The sequence below is a fragment of the Myodes glareolus genome, chromosome 4 (genome assembly GCF_982192425.1).
Source record: "Myodes glareolus chromosome 4, mMyoGla1.1, whole genome shotgun sequence".
NCBI classification, from domain to species: Eukaryota; Metazoa; Chordata; class Mammalia; order Rodentia; family Cricetidae; genus Myodes; species Myodes glareolus.
The window spans coordinates 106,559,777-106,574,289 of record NC_142029.1 but is presented as its reverse complement, the minus strand read 5'-3'; the positions used below and the strand labels follow the sequence as shown (position 1 = coordinate 106,574,289).

Below are 14,513 nucleotides of genomic sequence, written 5' to 3'. Positions count from 1 at the left end.
TGATTCTTGATGTTAGCTGACTAAAATTGCAGGATTTTTCTCTCCACTGTGAAAAGATGTTCCAGAAAGCATCACCTGAGAATTACACAGCTTTGTATTAATGAACATCTCAGGAAGATATAAGAGATTCTTGTAATCCTATTTATCCCCAAAGAAGGTTCTTTTGGGGAGCTCCTCACCTAGAGAGACCCTGTTTGTTGCTTTGCATCCAATTGGATGATCATGACCACCTCACAAGATTAGTTTGATGAAAATCACATGTGTGACTCAATTCCGTGAAGAACCACGTGGTAAAATGTTGTCAGATGCCTCTTTTTTTTAATTTTCTTATTTACTTATATATAAAAATTTCCACTTCCTCCCCTCCTCCCAATACCCCCCTATTCCCCCCACTCCATCTCTTCCTCCCTCTCCAGTCCTAAGAGCAGTCAGGGTTTCCTGCCCTGTGGGAAGTTCAAGTTCCTCCCACCTCCCTCCAGGTCTAGGAAGGTGAGCATTGAAACAGACCAGGATCCCAAAAAGCCAGTACATGCAGACGAAACAAGTCCTAGTGCCATTGTTAATGGCTTCTCAGTCAGCCCCCATATAAGCCACATTCAGCGAATCCGATTTGATCACATTCTCATTCAGTCGCAGTCCAGCTGGCCTTGGTGCGCTCTCATAGATCAGTCCCCTTGTATCAGTGGGTGAACGCACTCCTCGCGGTCCTGACTTCCTTGTTAATGTTCTCCTTCATTCTGCTCCTCATTTGGACCTTGGGGGCTCAGTCCAGTGCTCCAATGTGGGTCTTTGTCTCTATCTCCATCCATCGTCAGATGAAGATTCCCTCGGATCCTGCCTTCCTTGCTCACGTTCTCCCTCCATCTGCTTCTCATTTGGACCTAGGGAGTTAAGTCCAGTGTTCCAATGTGTGTCTCTGTCTCTATCTCCATCCATCGCCATATGAAGGTTCTATGGTAATATGCAAAGTATTCATCAGTATGGTTATGGACCAAGGCCAGTTCAGGCACCCTCTCCTCTGCTGCCCAGGGAACAATCTGGGGACCTCTCCCTAGGCCTGGGAACCCCTCCAGAATCAAGTCTCCTGCAAACCCTAAAATGGCTTCCTTAGTTGAGATATATACCTCACTGCTCCCATATCCATCCTTCCTCCCTTCCCCCATCCCATTTCCCCAAGCCATCCCCAATACTTCCCCTCTCCCTTCTCTCTAACCATCTCCCCTAACATCCACCCAGCCACCCTCTGTGCACCTAAGTTTGCCTGGCAATCTTGTCTACTTCCAATATCCAGGAGGATAACTATATGACTTTCTTCAGGTTCACCTTCTTATTTAGTTTCTCTAGGATCACGAATTATAGGCTCAAAGACCTTTAATTAGGCTAGAATCCACTTATGAGTGAGTACATACCATATTCATTTTTTGGGCCTGGGTTACCTCACTCAGTAAAGCGTTTTCTATTTCCATCCATTTGCATGCAAAATTCAAGATGTCATTGTTTTTTACCGCTGAGTAAAACTCTAATGTGTATATGTTCCACACCTTCTTTAACCATTCTTCTATTGAGGGGCACCTAGGTTGTTTCCAGGTTCTGGCTATTACAAATAGTGCAGCTATGAACATAGTTGAACAATGCTTTTGTAGTATGATAGGGATTTTCTTGGGTATATTCCCAAGAGTGGAATTGCTGGGTCCTGAGGGAGGTTGACTCCCAGTTTCCTGAGAAACTGCCACACTGATTTCCACAGTGGCTGCACAAGTTTGCGTTCTCTCCAACAATGGATGAGTGATCCTCTCACTCCACATCCTCTTCAGCATAGGCTATCATTGGTGTTTTTGAGTTTATCTATTCTGACAGGTGTAAGATGGTATCTCAAAGTGGTTTTGATTTGCATTTCCCTGATTGCTAAGGAGGTTGAGCATGACCTTAAGGGTCTTTTGGCCATTCGAAGTTCATCTGTTGTTAATTCTCTGTTCAGATCAGTAATCCATTTTTTAATTGGGTTAATTAGAGTTTTAGTGTCTAGTTTCTTGAGTTCTTTGTATATTTTGGAGATCAGACCTTTGTCTGATGAAAGGTTGGTGAAGATCTTCTTCCAGTCAGAAGGTAGCCTTTTTTGTCTTACTGACGGTGTCCTTTGCTTTACAGAAGCTTCTCAGTTTCAGTAGGTCCCATTTATTCATTGATTCTCTTATTGTCTGTGCTACTGGGGTTCTACCTAGGAAGTGTCCTCCTGTGCCTATGTCTTGTAGACTACTTCCCACTTTCTCTTCTATCATGTTCAAAGTGGACAGATTAATGTTGATTTTAATCCATTTGGACTTGAGTTTTGTGCATGGTGATAGATATGGATCTACTTTCATTCCTCTACAGGTTGACATCCAGTTATGCCAGCACCATTTGTTAAAGATGCTTTCCTTCTTCCATTGTATACCTTTAGCTCCCTTGTCGAAAATCAGGTGTTCATAGGTTTGTGGGTTAATATCCGGGTCTTCTATTCAATTCCATAGGTCGACTTCTCTATTCTTATGCCAGTACCAAACTGTTTTCAATACTGTAGCTCCGTAATAGAGTTTGAAGTCAGGGATGGTAATGCCTCCAGAAGTTCCTTTATTGTATAAGATTGTTTTGGCTATCCTGGGTTTTTTGTTTTTCCATATAAACTTGATTATTGTTCTCTCAAGGTCTGTGAAGAAGTTTGATGGGATTTTGATGGGGATTGCATGGAATCTATAGATTGCTTTTGGCAGAATTGCCATTTTTACTATGTTGATCCTCCCAATCCAAGAGCAAGGGAGATCTTTTCATTTTCTGGTATCCTCCTCAATTTCTTTCTTCAAGGCTTAAAGTTTTTGTCAAATAGTTCTTTCACTTCCTTGGTTAGAGTTACCCCAAGATATTTTATGCTATTTGTGGCTATCGTGAAAGGTGATGTTTCTCTGATTTCCCTCTCTGCTTCTTTATCCTTTGTGTATAGGAGGGCAACCGATTTTTTGGAGTTGATATTGTATCCTGCCACATTACTAAAGGTGTTTATCAGCTGTAGGAGTTCTTTGGTAGAGGTTTTGGGGTCGCTTATGTAAACTATCATATCATCTGCAAATAATGAAAGTTTAACTTCATCCTTTCCAATTCAAATCCCCTTGATCCCCTTATGTTGTCTTATTGCTATTGCTAGAACTTCAAGCACTATATTGAAGAGGTATGGAGAAAGTGGACAGCCTTGTCGTGTTCCTGATTTTAGTGGAATGGCTTTGAGTTTCTCTCCATTCAATTTGATGTTAGCTGTCAGCTTGCTGTATATAGATTTTATTATATTTAGGTATGATCCTTGTATCCCCAATCGCTCCAACAACTTTATCATAAAAGGGTGTTGAATTGTGTCAAATGCTTTTTCAGCATCCAATGAAATGATCATATGGTTTTTTCTTTCAGTTTATTTATATGATGGATTACATTGATAGATTTGTGTATGTTGAACCAGCCCTGCATCTCTCGGATGAAGCCTACTTGATCATAATGGATAATTTTTCTAATGTGTTTTTGGATTCGGTTTGCCAGTATTTTTTTCCTTCTTTTTATTCCCCCCCACTCCATGCCCACTCATCTCTCCCTTACTTCTCCAAAGAATCTCACTAGTCCATGTCAGGCTTATTACGTCACATTGGATTTGATAGAGAGAGATATGCAGAAATTACTCTATGTTTATATGTAACATCTGAATTTCACTAAAAGAAGAACAGATGAAATATTTTGTCTTTCTGAATATGTTTTAGTTCACTTAATGTGGTGATCTTCAGTTCTATCCACTTTACTGCAAAATGGCATCATTCCATTCTTCTTTTTTTTATCTTTTTTTTTCTTTTTTATTTTTTTATTAAATTATAAAAGTTTCCATTTCAGCCCCTCCTCCCAACACCCTCCAACTCCCCCCACTCCCTCTCCTCCTCCCTCTCCATCCCCTAGAGCAGTCAGGGTTTCCTGCCCTGTGGGAAGTTCAAGTTCCTCCCCCTTCCCTCCAGGTCCAGGGAAGGTGAGAGTCCAAACAGACTGGAGCGCCAAAATCCAGTATATGCAGAGGAAGCAAGTCCCAGTGTCATTGTCAACGGCTTTTCAAAAAGGCTCCGGGCCAGCCACATTCAGAGAATCTGGTTGGATGACGTCCTCATTCAGTCCCAGTCCAACAGGCCTTGGTGAACTCTCATTATATGAGTCCCCTTGTATCAGTGGGTGCTCGCATCCCTCGCAGTCCTGATTACTTTTTTTATTTTCTTCATCATTCTGTTCCTCATTTGGACTGTGGAGTGCTCAGTTCGGTGTTCCAATATGGGTCTCCATCTCATCATTCCATTCTCTATAGTTGCACAAAGTTCCATCGTATTTTGTATAACCACATTATCAGTTTATCAGATGACCACTAAGCTGGCTCCACAACTTGGAGTCTGTGACCGTGCTGCAGAGACACAGGTGTGCAGCTCTCTATGTGCTATCCTGCAGAGAGGTGTGCAGTCCTCTGTGCAGTTGTGACCGTGCTGCAGAGACACGGGTGTTTAGCCCTCTGTGCAGTTGTGGCCGTGCTGCAAAGACACAGGTGTGCAGCTCTCGGTTTGCTATTCTGACCATGCTGCTGAGACATGGGTGTGCAGCCCTCTGTGCAATTGTGACTGTGCTGCAGAGACACACGTGTGCAGTTCTCTCTGTGCGCTATTGTGACTGGACTGTCCTGAGCATAGTCTCAGAGTTACATAACTGGATTGTATGGTCGATCTTTTTTTAAGTTTTTGGAGTAACAGCCATAGTTATTTTAACACCATCTTTAATTGAGAGAACAACTAAAAGATTAATTTAAGTATTACACAGATATGTTCTAGAAACCAATATAGGGAGTCGTCTTTATGAAAATAGCAGACACTGTATTTTTCAACCCACCACCATGAGTGGGACAGTTTTCTAACAAATTTTGTTATACTTTTCAGGCTTCTGGGTAATACTCAAGATGATATTAAGTAATATGGTATTTTTCCATATTACATAACAACATTTGTTGACATTTGAAATTCTTGCATGACTTAATTAACAAATGCTTTTGTATGAACAAATTTCTTTGACTTTCATCAAAGAACAAGATAAACCAATAGATCTGATGCCATTCAGTATAAGACATTTATAGGTATGGTTTCAAATTTTTACTAATTTGTAAACACTTAGTGGAAGCTCACCCTTTGTGCCTTGCCTTGGTGCTGGAGAAGCCTGTCACATTTACCTAGCGTGATGGTAAAGATCCTAGTTTGGAAAACAATGCCTTATCCTCAGAAGGGCAGGGCCCATCCATGTATGTCAACCAGAAGAATACTGGGAACAGATTGAATAGTGAAGCAGAGCTGAGCATCCACCTGTCTTCTTTTCATCCAAAACAGATTTGCAATACTACTAAATGTTCCAAATATTTTCACTATTAATCATTTTTTAAAAAGTATTTTCATACAGTGTATCATTTACATTAACAGATAGCTTATTCTTGTCAGTTTTAGTGAATTAATAAACACTTTAAACCACCCAGTTTAAATGTCTTGATGCCTCAGCGACAATAGACATGAAGAGTTATACCTCAGCTTGCCTACTAGAAGCTTTTTGGGGTTTTCAGCAGCGTTTCAAGTTATAGAGAGTCAGAAACATAAGGCTGGGGGCTTAGAACAAGCCTTTGATCTGAGATTCTTTGTCGGATGGCCTAGGTGCCTCCAAAATAAAAGAAAAGTTTACCTCTAAAGAATGTATTGTTTTCAAGGGCAAGACAGGGGCAATCCACTGCTCTGCAGATAGGTGGGGGTGAGCTGCTCCCCTTTGCACATTGGGGGAGGGAGATGCTCTTCTTCTTTCCTCCCTCCTTCTCTCCTTTCCCTCCTCTCTCTCTATCATCCTTTATCATTACGTCACTGTGTTATTTGGATATTACTGAGCCTGGAGCCCAAGGCCTTACACATGCTCACTATGCCAGCAAGCTAGCATCCTGTACCCTGAGGATTTCATCCCCTCCTCCAGCCAGCTGTTAGCCATGAGTTGTTCTCTAAATTCCTTTCGTGGTCCCTCTCTGTTAGATGAATGTTTTCTGGGAGAGTCCTGTTTTAATCAGTGTTCACTTACTATCTCCAAGACTGTGTCCTTTTAGATCCTAGAACTCCTTGTGGTAGTGTCATATAGTGGTCCTCTATCCTTATTCTTTCTTTGTTGCCCTTTTTATTGTTCTGCGTGTCGTTCTCATCGTGTATCTTTTTTTTTGTTTATTCAAGTATCCGAAAACACTCTTTCCACTTCCTCCCCTCCTCCCAATACCCTCCCGCTCCCCCCACTCCCTCTCCTCCTCCCTCACCATTCCCAAGAGCAGTCAGGGTTTCCTGTCCTGTGGGGAATCCAAGTTCCTCTCCCCTCCCTCCGGGTCCAGGAAGGTGAGCATCTAAAGAGGCCAGGATCCCAAAAAGCCAGTTCATGTAGACGCAACAGGACCCAGTGCCATTGTCAATGGCTTCTCAGTCTTCATTTGGACCTCGGGGGCTCAGTCAGCCCCCATGTCAGCCACATTCAGAGAATCCGGTTTGATAATTTTTCGAATGTGTTCTTGGATTCGGTTTGCCAGTATTTTATCGAGAATTTTCGCGTCGATGTTCATGAGTGAGATTGGTCTGTAATTCTCTCTCTTGGTTGTGTCTTTGTGTGGTTTTGGTATCAGAGTTAAAGGAGTTTGGCAATGACTCTTCTGTTTCTATATTGTGAAATACATTAAGGAGTATAGGTATTAGCTCTTCCTGGAAGTTCTGGTAGAATTCTGCATTGAAACCATCTGGTCCTGGGCTTTTTTTGGTAGGGAGATTTTTGATAACAGCTTCTAATTCTTCGCGACTAACAGGTCTATTAAGATTGTTCACCTGTTCTTTGTTCAACTTTGGTATATGGTGCTTATCTAAAAAAATGTCCATTTCTTTTACATTTTCCAATTTTGTGGCATAAAGGCTTTTGTAGTAAGATCTAATGATTCTCTGAATTTCCTCTGTGTCTGTGGTTATGTCCCTTTTTTCATTTCTCATCTTATTAATTTGCATGTTCTTTCTCTGCCGTTTGATTAGTTTGGATAGGGGTTTGTCGATCTTGTTGATTTTCTCCAAGAACCAGCTTTTTGATTCATTGATTCTTTGGATAGTTTTCTGTGTTTCTATTTTGTTGTTTTCAGCCCTCAGTCTGATTATTTCCAGTCTTCTACTTCTCCTGGGTGAATCTGCTTCTTTTTTCTAGAGCTTTCAGCTGTTAAGTCTCCAATGTGTGCTTTCTCCATTTTCTTTAATTGGGCACTTAGTGCTGTGAACTTTCCTCTTAGCACTGCTTTCATAGTGTCCCATAAGTTTGAGTATGTTGTGTCTTTATTTTCATTAAATTCAAGGAAGACTTTAATTTCTTTCTTTATTTCTTCCTTGACCCAGGGGTGATTCAGTAGTTGACTGTTCAGCTTCCATGAGTTTGTTGGCTTCCTGGGGGTAGCATTGTTGTTGAATTCTAACTTTAACCCATGGTGATCTTACAAGACACAGGTGGTTACTAATATTTTTTTGTATCTGTGGAAGTTTGCTTTGTTACCGAGTATGTGATCAATTTTCGAGAAGGTTCCATGAGCTGCAGGGAAGAAGGTATATTCTTTCCTATTTGGGTGGAGTGTTCTATAGATGTCTGTTAAGTCCATTTGATTCAATACCTCCAATAATTCTCTTATTTCTCTGTTAGGTTTCTGTCTGATTGACCTGTCCATTGGTGAGAGAGGTGTGTTGAAGTCTCCTACTATTAGTGTGTGTTGTTTGATGACTACCTTGAGTTCTAGAAGTTTTTCTTTTACATAAGTGGGTGCCTTTATATTAGGGGCGTAGATATTCAGAATTGAGACTTCCTCCTGATGAATTGTTCCTGTTATGAGTATGAAATGTCCATCTCCATCTCTTCTGATTCATTTTAGTTTGAAGTCAGTTTTGTTGGAAATTAGAATGGCCACACCCGCTTGTTTCTTAGGTCTGTTTGCTTGGAAAACCTTTTCCCAACCCTTTACTCTGAGTAGGTGTCTGTCTTTGTGGTTGAGGTGTGTTTCTTGTAAACAGCAGAATGTTGGATCCTGTTTTCGTATCCAATCTCTAATCTCTAAGTCTGTGCCTTTTTATAGGTGAATTGAGTCCATTGATATTAAGTGATAATAATGACCAGTGGTTGTTGACTCCAATTATTTTCTTTTTTTTTGGTGTTGGTAGTAGAGTGTGTTTGTTTCCCTTCTTTGGGTTTTGCTTGTGAAGGATCGCTACATGTCTGAGTTATTGTAGGCAGTATTGGTAATGTTGTTTTCCTTGGGTTGTGATTTTCCTTCTAATACTTTCTGTAAGGCTGGATTTGTGACTACGTAGTGTTAAAATTTGTTTTTATCCTGGAATATTTTGTTTTCTCTGTTGATAGTGAATAATAGCTTGGCTGAGTATAGTAGTCTGGGCTTGCATCCATGGTTTCTTAGTTTCTGCAGTACCTCTATCCAGGACCTTCTGGCTTTCATGGTTTCCATAGAAAAGTCTGGTGTAAGTCTGATAAGTTTACCTTTATAAGTTTCTTGACCTCTTTCCTTTGCAGGTATTAATATTCTTTCTTTAATCTGTATGTTTTGTGTTTTGATTATTATATGGCGAGGGGATGTTTTTTTTTGATCCAGTCTCTTCGGTGTTCTGTATACTTCTTGAACCTTCATAGGGATATCGTTCTTTAGGTTGGGGAAGTTTTCTTCTATAATTTTATTGAATATATTTTCTGGGCCTTTGATCTGCAATTCTTCTCCTTCTTCTCTCTGTATTATTATTAGATTTGGTTTTTTTTATTGTGTCCCACATTTCCTGAATGTTTTGTGATGAGAATTTTTGGATTTGCTGTTTTCTTGGTCAGAGCTTTTATTTTCTCTATGGTGTCTTCAGAGTCTGAGATTCATTCTTCTATCTCTTGTATTTTATTGGTTATGCTTGTTTCTGAAGTCTCTGTTCATTTACCTAGATTTTCCATAGCCAGCTGGATCTCGGTTTGTGTTTTCTTCATTGCCTACATTTCAGTTTTCAAATTTTGAACTGTTTCCATTACCTGTTTGATTGTTTTTTTCTTGGTTTCCCAGGGTTTCATTTACAGATTTACTCATTTCTTCAAACTTTCTGTTAAATGTCTCTTCCATTTTTTACTCATTTCTTCAATCATTTTGCTTTACTTCTCTTCCATTTCTTTATGGCAGATTTTGACCTCCTGTTTAAGTTCCTCTATTATTTTCATAAAGTTCCGCTTAGGGTCAATTTCTTCTTTTTCTTCTGGAGTAGGGTGTTCAATTCTTCAAGTTTTGTGATGCTTGGATTCTGGTGATTTGTCATGTTGCCTTTCAGGTTGTTGGAGGAATTCTTGCATTGGCGCCTGCCCATCTCTTCCTCTCTGGATGGGACTCCTCAGCACTCTCTGGATAGAACTCCTCAGCACTCTGGATAGAACTCCTCAGCACTGAATTAGGGACAGCTGGTATTCCAAGGACACAGGAGACATTAGGGTGACAGTTGGGGCAGGGAAGATTCCAGCAGAACACTGAAGATCCTGCAGCAGAAACTGAGGGGGGGGGGCTGTGCTCTCTTCCGGGACAGTCTACCCAGACTAGCACACACTCAACTCTGGATAGAACACCTCAGCACTGAAATAGGGACAGCTGGTAATTCAATGGCACAGGAGACAAAAGGGCAACAGTGGGGGCAGGGAAGATTCCAGCAGAACACCGAAGATCCTGCAGCAGAAACTGAGGGGGTGGGGGCTGTGCCCTCTTCCGTGACAGTCCGCCCCCGGCTAGCACACACTCACCTCTGGATAGAACTCCTCAACTCTGAAATAGGGACCGATGCTCATACTTTTAATTGAATCTGTTTCTTTTCTTTTATTGAAAAGAGATTTTTCCATGTAATATATTTTGATTACAATTTTTCTTCCTTCAAAACATCTGGAAGTTGCCCCATTTCCCCGTTCATGTGAATCCTCTGTTTTCTTCAGTGTCCCTTAAGTTCAAATGTATATTAACATCCTCTAAGTGTTCATGTGGCTTTAGACATTTCCCTTGTTACTGACTTGCTTGTATTGCAATTTAAATAACTATGTTGTTTCATATATAATCAAGCTACTTTACTTCCTCCCATTTATTCTCCTCTCAACTACTCTTTCTTGAAAACCACCCATGTCCCCCACTTTGAGGTTGATAGGCTTTTTTCTTTTCTTTGATTATTACTGTTTCATATAATGTAATTTTATAAGATTCAGAAAATTAATCAATTGATATATTTACTAATTCTCATTTGTTACCTATAATGTGGTCAGTTTTAGTGAAATTTCCATGCTCTTATAAGAAAAATATTTAATTATATTGATATTTAAATTCTCTTTATTTCTGTATAATTTATTTCTGATGTGTCTTTGCTAATATTTTGGTTAAGTATATTATGTATATGTGAAAATGGGTACCGAGTTTCCACTAATGTTCTTCCAGTGTCTATGAGGGATGTTAGGCATAATAGTGTTTGTTTTATAAAGTTAGGGGCCCCAAGATTCAGTAAGTGAATAGTGAAAGTACTTCTCATGTTTTGGTGTATTATTCTAATCATTAAGTTATAGTTGCCTGCTTTGTTCTTCTGAAAAGCTGTTATTTACTGTCTGCATTGATATGTGTAATAATTTATCATCATCTTTTCTGGCTTTGCTCTGTAGTTTGAATTCTGTGGACTCTTAGGGTTGGTCCCTTAAATACCTACTAAATTTTTCACAGTTCTCATATTATTTTTTTAGATTTTACTCTGTAATTATGGGTGTCTGCATGTCATGTATTTCATATATATATTTCCCTATATATGTATACGTATATACACATACAGAATGACACACATATATGAAATATCATTGCACAGTAGGTGACATTTCTAACCTGGTCACATTTAAGACATACAGTCTGAAAACCTGACAATGCTAAAAGTTTCTTTACCCAGGGAGTTTGCATGTTATGAGTAGCTCCTTCCTTTCCTAGTGCCCCAGAGAAATATTGTATATCTTTCATTCCTCTCAAGGTTCTTTTCATATTTACAGATAAATAACTAATTTATACATATGCTTACATGATCTGGCTGTATCAAAAGACACCACAAGTAATGAAATATGTATTACAAAATAAAATGGTATTATAAATACTGACTTCTGTCCAGGTATGTGCATAGGCCCTTATAGAAACTAAGGAACTGTAGTTTTTTCCCAGAGGGTGTGATAAACAATATCAATACTTTATCACAGTTAGATGGACATTCATGTTATAAAAAATACTTTTATGATGATTTACTTATTAGATTAACATTGTACTTGCAAATTTGAGTCAAATCCTGTTCATGAGTGTTTGTAATACTATAATTATAAGCATCCTTGCTGTGACCTGTAGTATTGCTATGTAATAATGATTCAATATTCAGTTCTTTGCAGGAGGTGATAACAAGGTAACATGCATTCTAAGGCTCAGAAAATGACAGAAACTGGTGCATTGATAAAAAGCAATAGAAAGTAAAAGAAACGGATTTTGATGGGAATAATCTTCTGAATTTGCCAAAGGTAATTCTACCTTGCAGAACAATTCCACTAAGCTTTTTAATATTTCAGATGGTAGACAAACAATCCACCTTTCTCTAGATTGCAGTGTTTGCCAATGGTAGCAAAAATCCTAATTACTAGCATGATTGAAGTAAACACAAGTATCAAATGTTCATATTATTTTCTCTGTGTGCACCTTGTGTTTCCTGAGTCTATAATTATTATATTGTTTCAAAAAAACATTTGGAACCAAGCTGTGCATGATTTTTCTGTAGAATTTGAGTCATTTAAGATAGGAAAATGGTAGAATAAGGGATTTAGACTTAAGTTACAGACATGCTCCAGATTCAGCTAAATTTTAATAATCTTAATACACTCATCAATATTTGCAAGCATACTTGTCAGAATCTGCTTTTGACACCCTTATTTGAGGTGAATAAAAGTGTATTGATAAAGTTTCTCAACAATAACTGACTTAAACTTTATATTAAATAATTCATATATTTTGATACACACATTCTTATATTCCACTTTAAAGAGTGCATATATACCATACTCATAAAAGCATACAATTGTAACTTTAAAAATTAATTACATATATATCAGTAGTACATCTCATTGAATCTAGAGCCCCTATGCCAGTCTCTGCTTATATGTAGTGAGAAGACAAATTGCATCTAGAAATTTAAAGGAATGGGTCAAATATCTTAGACCTAGATTTAGTAGCTTAGTCAGAAAACACAGACAAGAAGAAATATAAATTATATTATGTTTCATCTAATCATTTACAATTATACAGTAGAGGAATAAATATGCATTCTGACTCACAAGATATGCTATCAGTGTGACTAACTCTGTACAATGAAGTCCAAAGCCAAAAAATAATCTGTTAATGATTAAATTTCCTCAATGCTTCCATTATATCACTATTCCTTAGACTATAGATAAAGGGGTTCATCATTTGAGGAACCACAGTGTACATCAGTGAAGCCACTGCAGTACTTCTTGTTGAAATAGTCAGAGCAGAGCTAATGTAAACCCCCAGAGCTGTACCATAGAACAATGACAAAACTACCAGATGAGAGACACAAGTAGAAAAAGCTTTGTACCTTCCTTTCAATGAAGATATTCTCATTACTGAAGAGACAATTTTTATATAAGAGAAAATTATTCCAGAGATTGGAACACCACCAAAGATGAATGTTGAAAGATATATCAGGATGTTATTGATTAGGGTATCTGAGCAGGCAAGTTTGATTACCTGAGCAAGTTCGCAATAGATTAGGGGGCTTTCTTTATTTGTGCAGAAGGACAACCTCAATAACATCAGACCAAGCAGGAGAGAGTTTTCAAGGCTAATAACCAGACACAATATAATTAGCCAAACACAGAGGCTAGGGTTCATGATGACTGTGTACCTCAGAGGGTGACAAATGGCCACATATCGATCATAGGACATCACAGCAAGGAGACAGTTTTCTAAAGAAGCAAATTCCAAAATAAAGCATACTTGAGTGAGGCAGCCTGTATAAGTGATGGTATGATTCCATGTTTGCATGTTAACCAATAGCTTTGGGATAGTAGTTGAACTTAGGCATATGTCAACAAATGAAAGATTACAGAGAAAAAAATACATGGGAGTATGGAGGTGGTAGTCCAAACTTACAACCATGATGATGAGCAGGTTTCCAAGGACAGTGACCAGATATATGCAGAGAAAGAAGCTGAATATGAGTGGTAGCACAGCTGGATCATCTGTTAGTCCCACAAGAAAGAATTGTAGGGCATCTGTTTGATTTCTACCCTTCATGATGTTGATGAATCTGATGGAAATGCTGAGTTAATTAAAATACAACATCCACAACCAGACACTTTAGCAGTACTCAGAAACATCTCCAAAGCAAATATAAGAAATATAACATTCTTAAACATTTTCCACTCTTATTTATTACTAGTTTTGGATGTTGGTTGGGGGAAGTCCATGTTTAAACAACTCATCCAAATGCTGTAGTTATGTATCAGATCTACAAAAAAATAAAAATTCAACATAAAAATATTTAAATAATATTGTGAGCTCAGGTATCTACTTAAATATTTTCTTCTGATAGGTTCTCTTTCTACTCCATTTGATAAAAAAATTATTTTACTAAAATTAGCTTTTGAAAAGTTTCTGTTGGGGTATAATGTACAACTACCAAATTCAGTCCCATTACTTTCACCACCACTTAATAACCCTTTTACTCCCTACATAGTCTCTCTCCTACTTCCATGTCATTTTTTTGCATGTGTGCAAGTTAACTTCAGCAGCCATGGCTTCAACCATGAGCACAGAAACACAAGCATAACCACAAAAACCGACTTTAAAATTAACGTAAACTTTACTCTACACATTGTGCCAAACCTGAGGGTAAAGATAAATCTATTAGTAATCAATTATCAATCTGAATGATTCCATGCATTATAAAAATGTTGACAATAAAATTATATATCATTTTTAAATAATGTTTTCCAAAATTTTGTCTAACTTGGTGATACAAGCATGTCCTAGAAAATGTAAAATATTTTACATTGCCTTATAATTTATTTTATCTGACTGAACACTCAGAAAAGGAGAGGTTGAGGAGGTTCATGGGAACTTGACTTATCTGGAAAGCCGGAAGAAGCCCCTTTAAGAAGGGAGGCTTCCTGTTCTAGAGGTCACACCTGCTCCCAAAATATTTCAAATGTTGCAAAACCATCTGCACAGACTAGTAGTGGAGGAAGGTGTCCAGGAGATGGGCACCTAGATGCCTACAAAAAGTGTGACCCAGAGTTTCTAGGTGGACTCCAACCTGCAGGGGTCCTCCATCCCCCAGCTGTTTGCTTTA

General features: G+C 38.5%; 1 protein-coding gene across 1 annotated transcript; it reads right to left on the bottom strand.

Annotated features, from left to right (window-relative positions):
* Positions 1-9,826: 9,826 nt before the first annotated feature.
* Positions 9,827-13,530, bottom strand: LOC125400595 (olfactory receptor 7G2-like). Its single transcript, XM_087905104.1, has 2 exons — positions 12,546-13,530; positions 9,827-10,044 (listed from the first exon to the last, which is right to left on the bottom strand). The coding sequence occupies exons 1-2, from the start codon at positions 13,454-13,456 to the stop codon at positions 10,002-10,004; spliced, it is 954 nt and encodes a 317-aa protein (XP_087761230.1). The 5' UTR covers positions 13,457-13,530; the 3' UTR covers positions 9,827-10,001.
* Between the last annotated feature and the right edge of the window lie 983 nt (positions 13,531-14,513).

Coding starts and splice junctions, on each gene's coding strand:
- LOC125400595 (XM_087905104.1), bottom strand. CDS start 13,456: ATGAAGGGTAGAAATCAAACAGATGCCCTACAATTCTTTCTTGTGGGA. Junction 10,045..12,545: donor ATGGAAGCATTGAGGAAATT/TAATCATTAACA, acceptor CATGAACGGGGA/AATGGGGCAACTTCCAGATG.